At 38.8% G+C, this 21728-nt stretch overlaps 3 protein-coding genes across 4 annotated transcripts in view; 1 reads left to right on the forward strand and 2 right to left on the reverse strand.

The window, feature by feature from the left end:
• Positions 1-338: 338 nt before the first annotated feature.
• On the reverse strand, positions 339-5436 carry ift52 (intraflagellar transport 52 homolog (Chlamydomonas)). Its single transcript, XM_088424620.1, has 13 exons — positions 4855-5436; positions 4697-4784; positions 3475-3604; positions 3302-3377; positions 2715-2786; positions 2502-2628; positions 2065-2148; positions 1897-1965; positions 1577-1731; positions 1414-1501; positions 863-971; positions 622-767; positions 339-550 (listed from the first exon to the last, which is right to left on the reverse strand). The coding sequence occupies exons 1-13, from the start codon at positions 4971-4973 to the stop codon at positions 509-511; spliced, it is 1305 nt and encodes a 434-aa protein (XP_088280746.1). The 5' UTR covers positions 4974-5436; the 3' UTR covers positions 339-508.
• Positions 5437-7045: 1609 nt separating this feature from the next.
• On the reverse strand, positions 7046-10047 carry acot8 (acyl-CoA thioesterase 8). Its single transcript, XM_088423385.1, has 6 exons — positions 9103-10047; positions 8646-8782; positions 8289-8514; positions 7748-7905; positions 7470-7661; positions 7046-7378 (listed from the first exon to the last, which is right to left on the reverse strand). The coding sequence occupies exons 1-6, from the start codon at positions 9285-9287 to the stop codon at positions 7260-7262; spliced, it is 1017 nt and encodes a 338-aa protein (XP_088279511.1). The 5' UTR covers positions 9288-10047; the 3' UTR covers positions 7046-7259.
• Positions 9806-21728, forward strand: part of phactr3b (phosphatase and actin regulator 3b) — a 30351-nt gene continuing 18428 nt past the window's right edge. Inside the window, exons 1-7 of one of the 2 annotated variants that reach the window (XM_088423383.1) lie at positions 9806-10222; positions 19293-19451; positions 19545-19619; positions 19702-19842; positions 20275-20523; positions 20597-20804; positions 21225-21415. In XM_088423383.1, the coding sequence (XP_088279509.1) occupies positions 10114-10222; positions 19293-19451; positions 19545-19619; positions 19702-19842; positions 20275-20523; positions 20597-20804; positions 21225-21415 (1132 nt within the window). In that variant the 5' untranslated portion in view covers positions 9806-10113. Of the gene's footprint in view, positions 10223-16373; positions 16528-19292; positions 19452-19544; positions 19620-19701; positions 19843-20274; positions 20524-20596; positions 20805-21224; positions 21416-21728 lie in introns of those variants that run through there. The other variant, XM_088423384.1, reaches the window with a different exon arrangement.

Consider the following 21728-nt stretch of genomic DNA (forward strand, 5'->3'; position numbering starts at 1 on the left):
AAGGGGGGGGGGGGCAAACGTAACGTTCGCAATAAGAGGGAGTACTGTAAAGGGGAAATACGGTGGGATTTCAAAAGGTTTCCGTTATTTGTAAGCGCAATAGTTCGCTCTTTGGCTTACTGGCATACTATTAAAACAAAGACATAGTATAGCAATCAATCTCACTCACACACACATATAAATACACACACACACACACACACACACACACACACACACACACACACACACACACATATATATATATATATATATATATATATATATATATATATATATATATATATATATATAGACAGAAAACGATGACTGACGAGAAAAATGTTCTACAGAATGTATGGAATATACCAATGACTTTATTATTTACAATATTGTTTGCATTTTATTGGATATAAAATGTTAACATCATTTAAAAAGAACATAATATGGTGCTTGCAGAGGACAACAAGTAATGTAATGTTTATTGAACAAAAAAAAATCTGGAATATTCAAAGTAATATGAATCCAATCAAGATGGAGTGAACCGTGCCTCAGTGTTGACATCTTGCTCCTGAAAGACAAAAATTTAAATTGAGTTAAATACCTTCATGTACAGCAATATATATTTTGAAGCGCTCTCACTTGATTAAGTTTTTTGAACTCTGCAACTTGGAAGAAAATGTGTTCCAGAATATGCTTCGCATCCCTGTGATCTTTGTCCAACTTGGGAGTAACGCCCAAAATCTCGCCACATTTCCTGATGTAAAATTCAAGGTCGTCATCTGTACCTGGAAATATGACCCCGATAAAAAACAACAACAGAAGTATCACTTGAGACATCAGCTGTCCATCCCTCTTATTTTAGTTTAACGACTGATCTTACATTTGTTGGTGAGCTGTGCTAAACGCACTTTCTCAGAAGAGAAAGCTTCATCTAAATCAAACAAGTCCAGCGTTGGTGGGGACAAATCGCTCAAGATTGGAGGAAAGACCTGCAAGGTAAAAATTGATCAAAATCCTCAATTCAATCAAAGTGATAGAAAGAGAGAAATGCCAGTTGAAATGAGCAGTCAGTCAGGTTTACGCCAGCTCAGAATCATTGTTAACATTTGTCCGAGTTCCTGTCTGAAGCTGTTGTCCTTTAATCACCGAGTGGTGATGATGTTTAACTAGCAAATTTACTTACTTGTGTCACATCTGTGTGTTGGAAAGAAGAAGGCATACAAGGACCACGCACACACCTACACGTTGTCTCTGCCTCGGGTACCCGTTTATTTAGTGTTTCGCTGTCAGGATGAAGTTAAACTAACTGCAGCAACTAGTGTTCATAGTGTTATTTGAGGAGCACCGCTTCGACAAATGTTGCCTTTTTTTGCAAAAAAATCAAACACCAAGTTGGATGTAGACGACAGGCAATATAGAATCAATACTTACAGCCGGTTGCAACTGAGGCAAGGGGGTCTCAAACTGCGGTGTGATGAGCTGAAGTGGCTCATCTTTGACATTCAGATGCTTATACACGCTAAGGAAAAGAGGACATCTTTAAGCATGACAAAGCCAGAAGGAAGTATGGATTCCCACAGCATTCAGAGTTTACCTGTAGACTTGGGGTAAAGTGTCTGTTGACAGACTGAAAAAGGAAACATCCAGAAGAGACGTGAAGTCCCTGGGATTTTCGTCCCCCTCTTGGAAGTACTGCGTGAGTTGTTCCGACAAACATCCGATGTGTGGTAACATGGTGTAATCTGTGATCTGGACGGTATTAAAACAAAAACAAAAAAAAAAACAAAAAAAAAAATCAATCTAAAATTTTAAATGTACTTTTCGTCATGTCAAGAATTCAATCAACCCTAAAGACATGTTTTTATGTTTTTCAAAGTCCAGAATACACGGAAAGAGTTCATTGCATGGCCTCACCTCTGGGTCTTCTGCATCAATCTGATTCAGCTCAATATTTTCAGTCATCAACCACTGGAGCACAACACCCTGCGGTGAAAAATAAAAAGGAAAGTAACCCAGCATAAAAATAAACTATTTATTCCTGCTCAACCAGACAGTCTTTGTCATGATCGCAGCCGTGCTTACCAGAATTTGAGTGTTCTCCTCCTTGTCTATGAACTGATCGCTGAACATGTGGCAGGAACCAACGACTACCAATTTGCCGGTTTCCTAAATACAGTATGTTATGAGACAAAAAAAATTAACAGCACTCTATAAGTAAATCATATTTGCTGTATGGCAAGGATGTCTACTTTTTTTATTACTTGAGGGATGCATCCAAAAGATGCAAGGGCCACTTAAATTATTTTCTTAAACATACAGAAATCAAGCAAGTAGATATTCTTTATATTTTCTAGATAATTTGCCTTATCACATTTAACTTTCTTTTAAAGGTGATGAGGCAAATATTTAAGGATTGTTCTCCATTTTAAATGCAATCATTAATAATTGATATTAATCAATAAATGCAGTTTGGACATCCTTGCAAAATTGGGTACAAAATGACTATTTGGACTGCTGACCTTTCCTTGATAGAAGGCCACGACAGGACGGTGGAGAGGGAAGCAGATGGAGCCGGTGGAAAGAACAGCTACAGCTGGCTTGATCACATTCAGCGTGGCTCCGTATGGGTACACGAATGAGAGAGCCCTGCATGGACACAGAAGGCTCAAGATTAAAAAAAAAAAAAAGAACATTCAGCTTACAAGAAGTCTATATGAAAATAATTCACTTACTGTGTGTTATTTCCAACACTGTCATCTTCAGTTATTCCTTGCATTGATTTGCCAGCAGCCCGGCTGATCTCCCTACACAAGAAAAGAGCATATTCCAAATAAAGAAAATATAGATAGGCTCTAAACTTTTTTTTTTTTCATTAATGAGCCCCCTGTGAATTTTTGTCCCAGCCAAGTACCCTCAAATCAGTGGAAAGCCTTTTGGATGAAAAAAAATAAAAAATAAATACTGTAAGCTGCTTCCTGTTCAAGACAAAGTTGTTCCTGTCACTACATTAAAGTACATTATGTTGAGGACTATTTTAAAGATCATGTAGCATCTGTTTCAAATTGGTGTCACACCACATAGTGCGGCCTTAATTCAAAACAAAGCCATACATAGTTTTGGAAAGGAGTCGTTAAAATAAATTGCTTCACCTTTTAATCAATTAGATCTTAATTTGAAAAGAAAATGTACTGTTCCTGTCACAGCATTATAAAGCAATAAAATATGAATGCTAATACCTGCAGAACCTCTTGTCGACAGTTTTGCTGTGAATCGCCGATATAGACAATAATCATTTGCATTGTCAAACATTGAAACAAACCTGTTTAACACACCATCAGACACAAGCGCTTCCTTAGGATGATAGTACTTATAGTATCTGGTCCGAAAAACAGCATCTGTCATATTGCAAATAAGTAAAAACACATAATTGGTAAAAACATCACATGACATGACAATTGTAAAAGTGACGAGAAATATTAGATCTATATGCACCATTGTTAACCATGATTCCAAACTCTTCCAAAAGAAAGTTGATATTTGTGTCAAATTTCTTTTCTCCTCCTTCTCCAAGCATGACCATTATATTTCCTCCATCATCCAGATAGTGTTTCAGAACTTCCAGCTGTGGAAAAAAAAAAAAAAAGAATCAGAAAACAATGCGACATTGTGGCTATGCATGTTACTATTTTTTTTTCACTAACTCTCCACAATGGAACAATGCTATTGTGTATTGTGTAATGCAGTGGTTCTCAATTTTTCCTCCCAAAATATGTACCCCAGTATTTTTTTCATTCAAGTACCCCCTAACAGGCACAAAGCATTTCTGAATTTGGAATTACATGTGTAGTGGTATTTCTTGAGGCACTTTATTCAGTAACTCTAAAATATAGTTAGTTGTTAAATCTGATTTTTTTTTTCTGTCCGGTAAACTGCATCATTAATGACTATGTACATATTGAAAAGGCTTAACTAATTGAAGGCATACAATGGTTTGCAGAGAAGTCACTTTAACACAAATTAGCAAGAAGGCCATTCATTTTCCATGATTTGCTCTTAGTTTGAAAAGTAACATGTAATAATCCTGACAGCGCATTAACCCATTTCAACTCATCCGTCACAAAAGTGACCATAAAAAAGTTTTATTTATGAGACTCTATAAATGATTTTTCAATCAGTTTTCATGAAATACTGAAACACTACAATGTGTAGATGAAATGTGTGCCATGTCACATGTTTAGAGAATATTGTTACATGACCAGAGCTGTTTACTTTGTGGTTGCACTTTGAGAGAAAGATGACAGCCTCAAAGCTCACAAACAGAAGGTTAGTTAAGTGTGTTAAAATAAACAAAGAACAAAGCTTTTTCTTACACACGATCTTTAAGATGATATATGCATTTGCACTTACTCAAATTGGTTTGGTGTGGTTGCACAGTGAGTAATTACATTATTGTGACCAGTCATAAAACACACCTTTTCATCGACTATTTCCCTTTAAAAAAAAAAAAAAAAGTTTTAGATGATTTCAAAGGGTTACCAGTGGCATTTGATTTGAATGTTTTCATGCCCAGGAAGAATTTGGGCTTAAATTAGTTAATTAGCATCAAATTAGGTTTGTTGATATCTGCAGAAACCCTGTCACAAAGCCCCAGGGGTACACATACATTTGAGAACCACTGTTGTAAACATTTACTAATTATACTTTGATAGCCAACCTCGGACGCTGTAAACTTCTCTCTTGGGCCTGCAGTTATCCACAACTTGACTCCTTTCATTTTGTCCGATGACATCTCTTCCTTCACACTATAGAAGAATGGAACAGTTTACTTCAGGCCTGTAGTTTTACACCAAAGACAAAAAGTGACTCACTGACCTTTGAATTTTCCACTGAGTCCTAATGTGCTTCTGCATGGATTTGTATCCACTGCTGGTGGTAAATAACTCTCTTTTGGAGGCGTTGAAGACAACAGTATTGAGCTGTTCCTTCTCCATGATGCTGATTCCAAGGATCAACCACTACACTAATATGCATTCGCTCTTATAGTATGAATTCATTCATCTACGATTACAAAAGCTAACTCGCACCAACTTAGTACGTTTGTCCAACATATGTTTCCACAGGAAAGTTGTTAAAATGTTAGCGTAGTTAGCTTTGTTTTCGTCGACATTCCGCGAAGAAAATATAGCCAGAAGCTACAAGCTAGCAAAACGGGGTTGTCAAAGATAGCATTGTTAGCTTTGATGCTAATAGGCTACCATAGGTTAGCTCTCGATACTGTTGCATCAACGTCAACACGAGTTTAATCCATGAATGTAAATATCCAAAAGAGCTGGTTGTCTCGAGTTAGCTGTTTGGAGAAACCGGTTACTATGCACTCGGCTATCCTAGCAACCGCTTCTTCTTCTTCGTCTCACCCCGACCGGCCGGGTTGCCAGATCCCATCGACAGTTTCCAGCCAAAACGCAAAAGAAAACCATAACCGCAATTTCACTAGAATCTCATGTTGAAATCGCTGTAGACCCAATTCGTGCGTAGAACACGTCACGGTTCTACAAACAGACCATTGCAAAAATGGTAAGTAATTAACTAAATAGCCAACACAAGCGTATATTATTATTATTTTTTTTTTTATCTTTGTGGGCATCCGGACAACAGTGTTACATTAATAAAAACATCCTACGTTGCACAAACAAATGTTTGGAATTTTTGCAAAAATTTGTTGATTATGTGCACTGTTTTCAATATCATGAAAAATGTACTTTTTTACATATGCCGTGGGCCGCCAAAATGTGGATGGCGGCCGCAAATGCCCCCCCGGCCCTAGCTTGGTCACCACTGCTCTAAGCATTGATTTACCATCCAGTTACTTGCAAGTTGCAAACCTATCACTATGATTAAGGTAATACTATAATTAAATGTGTTAAATGAACTGTATTTATTTTCAATTGGAAATTACAAGTTTTTCTCCGCCCCATCTTGATGACATGATCTGCAAGCAGCTGTGTCAATTAGCAAGTTATCCTTAACAGTTTAAAACCCATTTGGTGTCTCAACTTATATTGCACTCGCTCACTGGCTGCTAAAGGGTGGAAAAATGGAAAACTCAGTTCTTCTTAAAGGTAAGTTTAAATATTTGACACAAAAGAGCCAAATTTGATGAATGACTTGTTCTTCTTTCTGATCGTAGATTCGAGCAGTTTTGACTGCTTTTCACCAGGAGAACTTGATTTGAAGTTCTTTGGGGAACAGAGTTTGCCTTCTAGTTTGTTCCTAAGACAAATCTCAAGATCAAGCATTTCAGCTGATGGTTTAGTTGATGGATCTGATGTCAAACCATTGATCCAGACATCTCCCTGCGTGTCAAATGATCCAGCAGCAACATCTCAGTCCGGTTCATTAAATGACTCCGACAGTTTGTTATTGCCATTGCAGAACAAATCGTCCACTCCTTACGACCTCGTGCAAAAGCCAAGAAAAGAGCAGTCCTATATTGACCTTACCGCCTCCAGAGTATCCTTGGATGTTTCTGCGATCAAGCCAGATGGCAAAAGTCCAAAAGCTTGCACGGAGTCCAGCACTTTGGAGCTGTGGAGTCCAAAAATGTAATCTGGACCTCGTTCAAGATCAGAAGTTCCTCCTTGTGCTCATGAACGCCATTTATACTTGCAACTGAGATGTGTGTCTATTTTTTCCCCCCAATAAATGGTAATAAAAGTAGCAATTTGCTCAAGCTATATTGTATTTAAATTTAAATAAATGTGGCATTTGTAAATGAGCCTCGTTTGTCTGCACTGTATCAGATATTGAACATTGTTTAGCACATTTTTAGCAGAAAAAAATATTGTCCAGAGTTAATTTGATTAGTAATTTGTCTCATGTACAAATAATAGTCTAAACATATTTTCTATTAGCTTTTGGTTGAAAATAACATCTGCACTTTGTTTAAAAAGAAAAACTCAAAGCTTGCTTGTTGGTCATGTGACATTAATGGGCTGAGCTCATTGGTATTTGCTGATGATGTCATTGTCAGGCGACAGCAAGTGACAAAATGAGATAAACCGGGTAGATTTTGCTGTTTTATTCAAATTCTACTAATAGAGCATGAATGAAAATGCAGTGTTTTAGACTATTGGGGCTCCTTGAACACTGTCAAGAAAAACTATTTTCTCTTTTAATGTTATTGTAAACCTGATCAAATATCTGCATAAGAATCAAGGTAAAAGAGTGCAATTTCTTGGATATTGATTCACAAATCAAAAGTCATGTGAGAGCGTTGCCTATAGTTTGCTGGGCTCCGGAACTACTTTGACTCTCAGGACCCCTTCTTGTGAACAAGACGCAGCCAACGCCCCATCTCTTCTCCATAGTCGACCTTGAACCAGTCCTCTACTGCCCCCTGGTGACCAAAGGGTAAAAACATGCAAGTTAGTTATGTAGGGTGCCAAGCAATAAAATCACAAATTCTGGAAAGCCATATGGCATCTGACCTGCCCATGGACTCTCGCACTCGTACAACATCCATTCATCGCTGCGGAAAGTGTTGTGGAACCACATGGCGTGGTCCAAGGAGGCTGAGAACTTGACCCTGAAGTTGGGGTAAGGCAGTATTGCAGTTGCCAAAAAGGCAAAATCAGAGACATAAGCAGCGACGCAGCAATGCAACTTCATGTTGCCTTCCCCTGTGCAAAAAGACAGATCAGTTTAATTACACTGAACATTGAAACTGCTTTACCATCATCGTCAAACTGGCGGCGGACAATATTACCAATGTATCCTTTGGCTCGCACCCAATACAGTTTTTTTGGCTCTTGTTCAGCTAGCCGGTAAAACTGTGGAGGGTTGACTGGCTTGATCTCAATAGGGACTTCAATCGCCAGCAGTTTGTTCAGGCCTTGTTTTAAATTTTCAGCCAGGCCAGGTTTACTGCAAGAATTGATTGGACAAATTATATGATAAATGATCCTAAAAATATATAAACCGTATTTACACACACACACACATATATATATATATATATATATATATATATATATATATATATATATATATATATATATATATATATATATAAAAATATGTGTGTGCGTGTGTATGTATTGGCTGCCACGATGGATTAAGATGATCTTCGGTGATATTAACATTTAAAAAGCCTGATTTAACCCGAACCCTACATGTCAAATCAAGCACTTTGTCATCCTACTACCAGGGGGTAATGTTTCCCAATCGTTTTCAAAAACCTCCCTAATATATTATTTACCAGTGTGAAATGGCAATTAGTTTCTCACCTGATTCCTATTCCTATTTACCTGAGATAAAACTGGATAAGCTCCTCTACAGTAAGGAGGTCTTCAGGCTCCGGGACCACTGGCATAGTGAACTGATGTTGCAACGGGCTGGGTTGTAACGTTTGGAAAGAGGCTTGGCAGATGAGTATGGGTTGCCCATGCTGGATGGCCTTCACGGAACGCACTGTAAAACTGTGACCATCTCTTGTGCGGTCTACCTGGTACAACACTGGAACCTTTGGATCTCCTAACATTAAAAAAAAAAAAAAAATGACGTCAGCTTGGAGCAAACTGAAAGTGACTTAATTGGGTACACTCACAGCAAATGTCATGCTAAATACAAAACGTCTTAAGTTAAAAAAAATTGCCATATCTTACCTGCTCTTACAAAGTAGCAGTGTAGCGAGTGAGCATAAAGATTATCACTGACAGATTTGGCAGCAGAAACAAGGGCTTGACCAATGATTTGTCCCCCAAATAAACGCTGAGTCCGGGGCACCCAGTGATGTGTCCCTCTGATGATAAAAACCGAAAAGGATCACAACTGATATGTTCAAAGACCATTTCCCATTCCGTGTAACAGACAGAGTAATTTAGTCAATATCTTACACATACACGGAATTAATTTTACGTATGCAGATTAGAATGTTAACTTCCGGTTGTCATGGAAACACCATGGTCTCCCGTGTGCATATATCAGAAAAAAGCTTTTAAAAGTCGATTACTCAAACTGGCTTCAGAAACACATGAAAGTGTGCAATTACATATGTTTTAAAAAATACTTTGAAACATCCGAGTTATTCGTCGTCAACTTCCTGGCCCACGTCCAAGCTACCTGTACAGGTCCACGTCGAGCTTCTCTACGTTTAAAACACTTGTAACAAGCACGCTTTTGAGGTCCTGGTCGTATTCAGGCGAAGAACTCCCAGAGTTTGAGTTTTCATTTTCTGATGTTTGTTTAGAAACGGATGTTGTTGTAGAATCGGTAGCAAAAGAACGATCAACTTTGTCTTCCGCCATGGTGCCTGACGTAACTTCCGCTTATTGCGCAGTAACTGGTTACTGAGGGTTGCGCTCAAATAAGATCGTCGTGAATCCTTGGAATGCATCCTTTTTCATTCTTTCAAAAATTTTACATATTGTGTGTAGGTCAATTTGATTATTTCCCAGTCTGTAAACGGCATCTTTTATCGTGCGACGAGAACGGTAAAGTTCCAAGGTTGTTGTGACGTTCGTCTTGGCCTATAGGGGTCACTAAAGAGACTTTTTTTTTTTTGTAAGTCTTGGCACATGTTTTTATTTTTTTGTGTACTGTACATAAGACTACGTTAAACGTCCAGATCCTGGCGTAATATTTCCGAGTTTGGGTCAATCCAACTCGCACCTACCTCAGTGCGCGTATCTTTATGGTGCATGTACTGTACATATGCAATTTATTATATGGTTTTCAGTTTTTGCAGTCTTACAGGTCCTCTGGAGGACATGACTTGACATGAACTGGGGGATATTAACGAAAATGAGTTCAATGTCAACAAAAGTGAAACGACTGAATGTTTTCTTTGCGGGAGGCTTCATGAAGTGTAATGTTTTTCCCCAAAGAAATAAACATTTAAGAAAGCCATTCGTTCCCCTAGAATGGTTAATACTGTCGACAAGAAGTGGTTAAACGAGTGGTACTTGAAGGCGGCATGATCTGCGTGATGACTTTCCTCCGCGCTGCTCCTCAGCCGCAGCATCATCTCACCGGTCCAGCTGCATCATTACATCGTCTGCACCACTTGCCGGCCAGTCACCTTGGCCGGCGGTGGGCACGACTTTGCTTTGCCTTGCCATTTTTCTCTTCATCATGGCATCGTCGGACTGCATGGGAGACGATTGCGTCTTACAGCGAGGGAGATCTCTGAGTGACCCGAGCAGCACCACCGAGGTCCGCCTAGGTGAGGCGCACCAAGCAGGTAAGAAGAGAAGTGTTGCAATTATTGTACGTCCGCTTTATTCGTTAGCTTGTTCATTAGCTGCTTGGTTATAGGAAATGTTATGTCGAGGATCGTTTGCGGCGCAAAACGACCCCCATCACAGCGAGACACTCTGGAGAACGTGCGTCACGTCGCATCACCACGCATTAGTCTTTCTCAGTCTTACGATATCATTTGCAAAATCATTGACATTTTACAGAAAAATAAAAGGCATGAAAGCATTCAGATCTAGATTTGTCCTTGTAGTGACAGGCCTATTTGTGATTGCAGATGAAATTTAGTATAAAAATACAGCAATGCTCTCTTCCATTCATTTAAACATACAACACCAATGTATGATTGCTGTATGAATGCTTTGAAATTACGATAAAGATTTTCACACGAAACTACTGTAAATCAGTACAATTCAAATGAGTCATGGTTTATATATATATATATATATATATATATATATATATATATATATATATATATATATATATATATATATATATATATATATATATATATATTTTTTTTTTTTTTTTTTTTTTTTTTTTTTCCATTAGATGATTTACAGATTGGGAGCAAACTCCACATTCACACATGGCTTGCAGTACAGTATGTTGAGATGAAGCTGATGAGAGCGCTCCGTGTGTATTTGGTTGTTTCCATGGTGATTTAAATGGCAGGAGGCAGTACTTGGCGTTCTTAATGTGAGCTGTCATGTGTTTGGCCCTCAAACTGGACAAGCTGAATCAAAACATACACTGTCAAACTGCTAACTCTTCTCAGTTGAATGCCAATTATATTTTTCGGTTTTTAGCACAATTAATATAATTTGCGCTGTTGTAGATGTTTCCCTGACATTTTCGTGGTTGCATCTCCACAAGCAGTGTAAGGAGGAGATTGAAATCTGTTGTGTGCTGTTTGTAGGTAGATCATATCTTATGCTTTTTAGTGTTGTTTTTAATACAACTTAAATGTAACCCCCATTAGTGATGGGTGTTGGAGACAGAAACACCCCCGTTTTCAAATTAATAGCAAACTGATTGCAACATGAAACAAATTGTGTACTGCGCTAGTTAGGGGGTGATTGGCTAAAAAAAGTGTTTTATTTAAATGTTTGTATACATTTCTGCAGCTTTTTCAAAATGCTCTTCAAATATTTCCTTTGTTTAATGCTGAAATAAAATGGAATATTTGCTTTATTTTACAAAGTTTAGTTTAATTGCTTTTTATTGCAATGAAGAATACCACTTTTTCAAATTGAGAGCACATTTATTGGAACATAAAGCAATCATTGCAAAATGCCTTTATTTTGTTGTTTTATATGGATGCCTGTCATCGGTGACACAATTTCCCGCTAGACAGGGCAGAGATAAAACAGATGACGTTGTGCAATGTGATACAGCCTTTTCAAATTAAGAGCAAATTAATTGGAACATGAATCAACTTAGTCCTATATTGTGTCAAAGTCAGTACTTTGCATAAAGTAACTTTTAAATGGATGCATATTGTCCTTAGTGATGCAATTTTTCAGCAGATGCCCCAGAAATAAATGTTGTTCACGAGCAAGCTTTTGGGGTTGCAGGTTTAAATACCCCTTGAGGTAGCACCACAAATGTAGTTAATTTTTTGAGCAAGTTTTTATTTTTTCACCCAAAAATATATGATGCTGGAAAATATTTCACCGGGGGTACATCATTAAAACAAAGTTGAGGTCTAAACAGTAAAGCAACATAACCAAAATCAACTTAACCAACTAGATTGATAAGTAGGTTGCCAGCTCAAGTTCAAGCATCCTTCCACATTTCGCAAGCATACACATCAGCTTCACTAAAGACTCCAAATTGTATTTTTTTTCTGTGTGTGTCCTTACACTAGAAATTGAGTCAGTGGCCTCCATTTTGAATCTAGTACTTGACACTGTGTGAGGGCTGTCTTGGTTACATAATGTGAAACTGGCAGGATCGCCCTGTGATGCATCATTCTGTTAAGTGTAAATCAACTTCACAGAGCGCCTCCAGAAGAACTGCAGCAAATTTCATCTGGAGCTAATGACTTGTGCAGGAAGGGTGGAGAACATCCAGCAGTAAACCGGCAACGACAATCCTTTTGCTATCTCTGCTTTGAGAGTTTTTGTTATTTCAATTTGACTTCTAATACCCTCCCCCATGTTTTCTCTCGTCACGTCTACAATTCATGTCAGCCATTTATGTGTTGGCATTTGCAATGGTGAAATCGCAATCACGTTTGGTCCATTGGAAGTGGAAGCTCGCACCAGATCTACGCAGTAACTGAGTTAATGTGCACTCTTTTAAACCCTTGATTCGTTTTTGCATTGATCTAAACAGTCTTTTATGTAACCAAGAAGGATTTTTTTTCCCCATTCTCCAAATAGTACTAAAATAAAAGAGCTGTTTATTCATTTTGGGAGTGAACGGAATCGTAAAAAGGCTTATATTAATAAAGTTTGACTGACATTTTTGATTGTTGAGTTGATATTCTCTTTACCACAGCTCTATCTAGTGGATTCATAATGCAACCCCAGCCACTACCGTAGCTTCTATTTTATGCGCCTTCTAATGCGATGCATCTTATATCTGAAAACAGTTTTAAAATAGGCCAGTCATTGAAGGTGCGCCTTATAATCTGGTGCACCTTATAGTGTGGAAAATATGGTACGCAGTGCTGTGCCGCCCCTGTTTTTTGTATGTGGTTTTTTTTTAAACTGTAACATCATCTGTTTTATTCCTGGCTCTGAAAATTGCGTCACCAAATGGCAATGGACAACTGCAAAAAACATCACAAAATAAAGTAGCAATCTGAGAAGCGGTCACAATTGTGGGGCTACGGTGACACTTAAATTATAATTCAATCCCTCGGCAGTGCAAAATGTTTCCTTGGTTATAAATCATCAAAACAAGGCAAACACACCCTTCCTCAGATTTTTGAATTAATGCAAAAATAATGTCCTTTATAAAAAGAAAAAAGAAAAAAAAAAGGTCGCTCAGCTGAAACTGAACGTGTGTGAAAAAATGCCACAAGGACAAAAGCTCTTCTTTGTAGTGCCCTTGGATTTTATCACTCCATTTTTATCAGTATTTTTCTGACAGGAATATTACTCGACTGGACAAAAATCTGCAGCCCGATGTCAGTTCATAAACTGAATTCACTTCTGCCATAAAATGTTTCAAAAGTACTGTATGTATGAAATATCCACCTGAGAGCAAACCTTGTGTCCTCTTTGTGTCAGTAGTGGGCATTTGTTTTTGGTCTACATCTGTCAAATCATAGGAGCTACACAAATAAGTCCTCGTGTCCTCAGAAGAGAACATTCTGGCCTTTCCAATGATGTCTCATGTGTTTCGATGGGATACAATTCATTTTGCTTTCTTACTGAGACAAAATGGATACAAGTGGACATGAAAAAAGGCTTGGTCTCAGGAGGATCTAAATTTGAACCCATGCATTTTATCAGGACTAAATTTAAAAAAAAGTTTGGTGCATGTAAGATGTTCACACTGAATAATCTGAACTACCAAGTTACAAAAGATACATTACTGTGGGTAAAGCAAAGCACATTTAAACATTTTTTGTTGTTGTTTGTGAAGCTTTCAATCAATCAGAGAAGCAACATCACACTTAGGGTGTTGCAGTGAATTTGAAAGTATTTCGCACGGCTGATATAACACCATTTGCTATTCTATCCCTGGTGGCTCAACACACCCACCATCCATCGTGTGAAGTGAAAATGATGAAGGACCACCGGGGACAATTTATTCACTGCAATGTTAGCATGATCAGAAAAGCTCGATTCTCTCATTGCATTGCACTTGCAATTTTTTTTTTTTTTACAAAATTTTGAATAAATCTTTAATTCGACCTATATTAATCTGTCTGTTGTGAATAGAGAATTGCCCTTTGAAAATTATATCGCTGTCACAGATCACTTTTTTTATTTTTTTTTAATTTTACACAGATCTTGGCTGCAGTTCGCGACATGAGTGTCTTTGTTGCTATTCTTAGCTGTGGATCCAGTTGTAGCTTGGTGCTTTGCATTTATGTGGTAGGCTAAATTTGTGCTGCTTCTGTGATAAGCAAACTCCTTTGTACAAAGACGTCATAGGGCATTTTTTTCAAGTTAAATTAACCATTCATCAGAACTACAACTCTCACACACTACAACTGGAACCTATTAGATTATGCTAAACACAATGACAGCCAATCAGTGCCCAGTTCAGAGTGTGATTGACCTTATTTTCTTTTCTTATTTTTTAACCAACTCCCGACAACTCAACCATGAGAAGCCCGATGCATAAAACTGATCTAAATTTGTACCATCAGTCCAGGCTTATTGACTTATGGACTTAATAAGAAGAGAGGAATTTAGGGGCGGAAGATAAACTGCACTCCAACTAATAACATTAATGTCAGTGATTTGAATAGACAGGTCGGGGCCTTGCAAGTAGCTCTTCTGTTATGCAAAGCAAATGAGTAGTAATATTTTAGATTTAGCCTTAGACAGACATTAATGTCATTCAGGGTATGTACAAGTGCAAAAATGCAATTAAATAAAAAAATAAATAAAATAAATGCACATATGTTTTCAAAATGCACAAACAGTGGGAACTGCTATCATAAAGTAAAGCAATAAAAATGACACCAAAAGTGCAAGTTGGTTAGTGTGAGAAGTTGTCTTCATTTACGAGGGCCTTTGTCGTGTTTTTAAGATTCTCTTGTCACTTTGTGTTGACAACATTTGGCACGGAGTTTCAAATCACGCCTTTTGAATATTGAATGAAATCCATGTTCACAGAGTATTCTGTGGCTTTGTTTATGTTCTTTGCTTACTGCTCAGATCCCAGAGGAGAAATCCAGCCATTGACTTTTATCATCTGTGATGTACTCGGCTTTCCCGCTGTTAATGTTTGAGTGGCCCTCGTGAAGGAGATCGATAAGCCACCGCAAAGCTTTTTGTTTACACATCTAGTAATGCTGTTTGAATAATTGATCATTAGGTGCACGCGCGCGAAAGCAGACGGCTCGATTAAAAACGATCACCCGCCGCAATATTAGATACGCCTTCACGATATTTCACTATGCATTATCAAGAAGGATAGACGAACTAAGTATTTAACTGAACAACTGTCTCAACACTTTGAGTACTGTAAATCTGACCGAGGCACCTTTGACATCACCATTTTTTTCCTGTAAATGGGTGGGGAAATGTTTTGGGAAAAAAATTAAGAGATTCTCAGTATGGCCTGTCAGTGCTCTGGTTATTTTCTTTTTATTTGCTGATGCGTTTTGTCTTTTGTTTATTGACGATTTTGTATACCTTACAAGTTTTTTAAAAAATTCATTGCTGTTGTGTTTGGTTCTTTTTTTTGTGTGTGTTTTGCGCTTCATTCATAATATTTTCTCAAAGTATTTACAAAAGCTTACTACTGATCAGTAAATTTAAAAGTTTTCTTTTATAAACATTTATTGCCCACCAAGTTTAAGGTTGTGGCAATTATGTGGTAGTTATTTCTAAATTTGCTGTAGGTTCACTAATAGCTAGCTTCTAGCAGCTGCCTCAAAAACTGGCGTTGGGATGGGATGTTAAAAATGTTGTTTTTTAAAAGCTATCTGCAATAAATGTGATATATTTTTTTTACTCCTAGGTGGTGCTTAGTTTGAAGATGAATCCATGCAATTAAAATGTATTAAAATTCCAATGCATCTTGAAACTAGGAGTAAATTATTGAAACTGCTTCATGAGGCTTCATTTTGTTTAAAGAAATAGATTCCTTGCATACGTAATTCGTTATTCACTTAATTTATTCACCTGTTAGAACGTCAAAAGAATGGAAATGTAACGGAACAGAAATGGAAGTATAGTTGTCTTGAGTTAAAATCAAGAACGATTCTAACTATCTCAGAGGTCTTGTCATTGATGAATTGATTGATAAGTCTCGTATATTTTGCCCACATTGCACAGTACAGTATTTGCAAAACGATTACGTGTGCAAAACAGGAGCTGAATAAATGAACAGTGCGCGTACTGTGCGGCGTGTGTTGGCGTTGGTGTGCTCTGGTTTCGTTGCTCACCTCCTCCCGGCGGGCGGGGCGGGGCGGGGTCCACATGGCGCGCCCACCCTCCGAGCTTCCCCACTCCTGATTCCGACCACCCCCATCGGCGTGAAAGCAGCTTCCCACGCGTTTCAGCGATATTCCTTCATCCTCCATTTACAAGTGAAGAGAGTGGAATTACAAAAAAGAAGATAAAAAGAAGATAGCGGTGCATCGTTTTACACGTGAGTGGCATTTTCTACGCAATTCAGTCAACCGAGATTGATGCTGTTTTGCTGAATTTACTCATCCAAACAGGTTAATTTCGGGTGTAATGCGCAGAAAAAAAAAACATTGAAGTTGCCAATGCCACTGAGCTTGACTTACCAAAGAATGTGGTTATATCTCTATTTGGGCAACAGTCATCCAGAAGCCCCGAATACAGGATGGAGTATGTGTAGTGTGTGATGGATGCACTGTACAGTAGAAGTACTACTTATGTCCTGTTTCTCGAACGATGTTTTATTTCCCCACTGTGTGCTCACAGAAAAATACAAGCAGCAGCTAACAGTTCTAAATAAATATTTCAGGAAAAGTTGCAAATTAAAAATACAGTGTCTTCCATTATGCATGATAATATGGCGCGCTGTGATTGGCTGCGGCTTTCTGTCCCTCTGTGTGGCAACAGCCTTCCCATCCACCCAGCAACTCCCTATTCCTCATGCTGTGGTGATTCTCTGCCTCCCAGGGCCTTTTCTGCAGCATCCAGCGTGGTAACCATGGCAACGGCAGCCTGACCCTGTAATAGCTACTGCACGCTTGACCTGAATTCCTCATCGCATCATATGGAGGCAGACATTACTTGGGCAGTTGACCTGCTTCTGATTGTTGATGGTCAAGAAGCTTTGAATTGCTGCAGTCAAAGCGTTTATTTGATGCTTTGTGATTGCGGCGTGTTGATGTCGTGTTTTTTTGTCATGTTTTTACTAGCGGTGAATTTATAAAGACAGCCAGCGTTGTGCCTCAGTAGGCAGTTGGAACAGTTGGAACAGAGTCAGCTGCTTGTATGTCTCCATAAACGCTTAAAAAAAATCCAATACCCTTATGAGACCCAGCCAATCCATTTGTGTCCATTGTTGCATTCATTTTGTCTCAGCAAGACAGCTATGTTAATTGCATTGCACCCAACCACATGGAGAGGCCCTTAGTAGAGTGCCTCTAATTCAAGGTGCCGGTATGCAGGAGAAAAAAAAAGCAATTCACATAAGAATCCAGATTTTTGATCCTATCCTATAAATTGATTTTAAAAATACATAAGCAAAAAAAAAATCTGCTTCCTGTCAGCTTCCGTGTATCTAAGCTGGAAGCGCACAGTCATCATCATGAAAATAAGCACTCCAAATAACATCAATGCAATGGGCGTAGCATGCTTTTATTATGAAGTTGGCCTTTGCAGCAGTAGTTACAACTTGTTAGCTTTACTTCTCCTCGCCACACCGGTTTTATCGTCATTACGTGTCTAGCAACTAAGCATCTGCCATTAAAAAAAAAAAAAAAAAAAATCTGATTCAATCTTTGATTAAGGACGCTTAAAAAAACGCTAGTCAATGTCAGTGTCATTGTATGATACAACACAAGTTTCCATGTTAGCACTAGTTGCTAATGTGGTGCATTCAAATGCAGTTGGCCATTTTAAACTCAAAAAACAAAAAGGTCTATCCAAGCATTAAAAGTTAATAACAGTGTGGATTTTGTAATAATCCATAAAGGCTAACATATATCAAGACAGGGATTAAATTAAATTGATATTTTACTTAATTAGAATAAATAGTCCATCAAATCACTTAAATTGAAAATATCTTATCCAAAAAAAGGCTCAGTCTTGCGTTCTATTTGTTAGTATGTCAATAAATAAAAATAAAGAATATAGTAAGTTATCTTTGTGGAAAAGGCACTCTACTTACAATTCAAAACTCGATAAATGTAAGAAAATTCAAAAACTCCAAAATTGATTCTGAATCAAATCATAGACCCAAAAGATATAGAACAAATGCAAATGTCCGCCACAATGGACACACATTAATATGCTGGCTCTCAAAGGCTTAATCGCAAGTCCCAGCCATGCTGTTGAATACTCCTTTGGAAATATTCTGGTATGCTCATATTGATTCCTTCAGGGACGAATGAGCAAATTTTGTGGATTTAGAAGTTAGTGACAGAGAATTGAGGAATTGATGGAAGCGCTAGTTGCGCTGCCCACGACTCAGCTGTAAGCTTCCCGAGGTGTCAGCGCGTTGTCAGAGCCAGACTGTGTAGGAGTGCCTATTTCGGTCCGTTCTCGAAGGAACATTGTTCTCACCGGCGTTCCTTGCACCACCGCAGAAGTGGGCTCAATCGACGAGGGCTCGATCCGCTTGCATAGCACAGCTAACAAGACCGTGGATGGCTTGTGGTGATCTGCCTCGAACAGCATATTATAACACATGTGACTTATATATCAATTTGATCAACATTTACATACATGAGATTTTAAGTATTTTCTGGAGGTATCAGCAAAGTAAGTTGAATGCTTTTAAATCCCGTGGAAGGAACAGTACATTTTCTTTTCAATGTAAGAACAAATTAATTTGAACATGAATTTGAACATGAAGCAATTTATTGTTAAACTGTGCTGTAGGGACTTCTTTGCAAACTGTTGTATGCTTTGTGTCACAATTTTTATGGAAACCGATGATGAATGTGACCCAGGGCCATTAATGCTGTTCTTTGCAAATAAACATAATAGGACGTTAAAATTATTGCTGCGCCCCTGCCTGGGACCATTGGAGCCTAACATGAGCAAAGCATTTCTCTGCGTTTCCCCACATCCTTAGCATCACCTCCAAATTTAGAATCTATTTAGCATGTAGCGTCTGTGACCCACATACACAGCTCTCACATGACATGGTCTCAGCCAATTGTGTTCCGGGTGAGGAGAACAAGAAATGACGTGTGTGTTCTTATCTTGAAGATGTGATGGACCAACAGAGGGTGCTGCAGGCCGGCTGCCTGGTGTCGGGGGTTCGGACGCCTCCCGTGAGACGCAACAGTAAGCTGGCCAACCTGGGACGCATCTTCAAGCCATGGAAATGGAGGAAAAAGAAAAATGAGAAGCTCAAGCCATCAGCTGGTGAGTGTAGCTCATCACAGATGGTAAACGCTTTCAATCTGACACTTCAAACAGGATTTTTTTTTTTTTTTAAATGAGTGGTTTATTTTGCAGCGGTGGAGAAAAAGGCAGCTGGACGGCAGAAGCGAGACGACCCCCTCAAACAGAACGCCGGCAAGATGGAGACAGGTGCAAAAAAATGAGACAACACACGGGCATCTATTCAAGGTTATTCCAGTTGGATTGTTTTGACATATGATGTCGCATGCAGATTCCGATCTTGCTTGTGGAGGGAACAGTGAGGATCAGGACACGCCAAACCACTCAGATGGAGATGACAGAGATGAGGAGCCCACAGGGCCGCGGGCCAGTACCACTGAAGACCCGAGCCACAATCGAGAAGCTTCAACAGGTAAAACAAGGACCAATATTTCATAAAAGACACCAGGGTTGTAAAACACTAAATTACAAGTTCAAGGAAGGTCCAGTATTTTTTTTTCAAACAAAATGATGTTCTACGCTCTCTAATAGTCTAAACACGGGTAGTCGGTTATCAAATTAATCATTTTTTTTAGTTAATTGATTAATTATTTTGAGACCTAAAATTGTCCAAATTCCAAGCTTGGTTCATCCATATATCATCAAAACTATCAACAGATTATTTGATTAATAAAATAATTGTTAGTTGTAACTCTAATAATAATAGTACTGTGTATAATAAATCAAGCAAGTGTTTGCTATGAGGTCGCCTCAGTCCACCGTTGTGGAGTTTTCATGTACCTGAAGCACTAGTTAGCAAGTGGATGGATGGGTTACATGTGTAGTTACCAAACTTGTCCTGTAGGTGGAGACAGACACATCTCAAACGGAGCTCCAGAGTTCATCTTGCCACATTTAGTGCAAAACGGGATGGAGGATTGCAAGGCAGTGGGAGAGTCCGGTCCGGATGAAATTGGAGACCCGCTTGATGGGCATTCAAAGGTGGAAGTCTCCGACTGCAAAAAAGAAGTGAGTCATCCCCAGAGACGTGCCAGCACCCCACCAGGACCCAACCTGCAAGTCAAAGTGCTTACAAGACTGGGCAGTCTGGATGGTGGGTCTGTTTGTTCACTATTGGTTCATCTCATTCTCACATCTAACGCTGGCTTATACGTGCCCCGTCGCAGGTGCGCCACCAGTGCGGGTGAAAAAATCCCCAGCTACCTTGCCCAGGAATTTCACGCTTCCCAAAGACCCCCACAGCTCCCTGCTGAGAGGCCGCATGTCCACTCCGACCGGTTCCCCCCACCTTGGCTCACTCCATTCTCAACTACCCCCTAGTTGCATCATCGAGGAACTGCATCGTGCGCTGGCTACCAAACATCGACAGGACAGGTTGGACACGACAATACAATATATTATATTGCACGTATACATTATTTATACAACTACAGATTATAGTTGTATAATAGTGTAGACAACTATACTCCCCCTCCCAAAAAAAAAAAAAGAAAAAGATGGACGCACAGAGATGGATGTTTTTTTTTGGTGATTTTACTTAGAAATTTGCTTGACGACTCATTAGAAAGAAAAAAAAGGCGTTATAGAAAATAGTTGATGAATCACATTTAATCATGGAAGATTGTGTGATTAATCGTAATATTCATTGAGAAGTTGAGGGTTAAATAGTTCAAAATTTCTAACTGCTTGACTGGACTCAAACATAAAAGTTATACATACATAAGTAAATGAATTTCTCTTTGTTTATATTTAAATGGTGCTTGTCAGTAATCCCCCTTGATGCTGTCATTTTAGCTTCCAAATGAAGGAGGTGCGTCCATCTCCCAAACGCAGACTAGACGGTCGCCTGTCCCGCACCTCCAGCACAGAGAAAGATCCCGCTGGAGAGCCTGAGACCAAGAAGCAATCTGACGAGAACAAGGAGAACCGGCGTCTGGATGATTACTTGAGTGACCAGGACAGCTGGAACGAGTCTGTCATCTCTGGTATGTCTCCTCGCTCTAATCTAGTCGTGTACACACAAAGTCAGCCAACACTTGACGTGCTGCCATTGGATGCTGAGGCAGCATAATCTCTGCTGATGTTTACAGTATTTACACTGAGTTCATCCAATGACAGACTTGGTGTGAGTCGGTAGTGCATTGCCCGTGCTTTCATCTGGTTTTAAGTTTGTCTATAAAAGTCTGATAGTCTCTTCCCCTGCTTGAAGACTTAAGGAGGTAATGGTCTTTTAAAAGCAATGAAGACTGCATAAATGACTGAAAAAGTTACTGTTGCAATTTTAAAGATGAGCAGTCA

This window comes from Hippichthys cyanospilos, chromosome 9 (genome assembly GCF_059441005.1).
Source record: "Hippichthys cyanospilos isolate Australia breed blue-spotted pipefish chromosome 9, RoL_Hcya_1.0, whole genome shotgun sequence".
Classification (NCBI taxonomy): domain Eukaryota; kingdom Metazoa; phylum Chordata; class Actinopteri; order Syngnathiformes; family Syngnathidae; genus Hippichthys; species Hippichthys cyanospilos.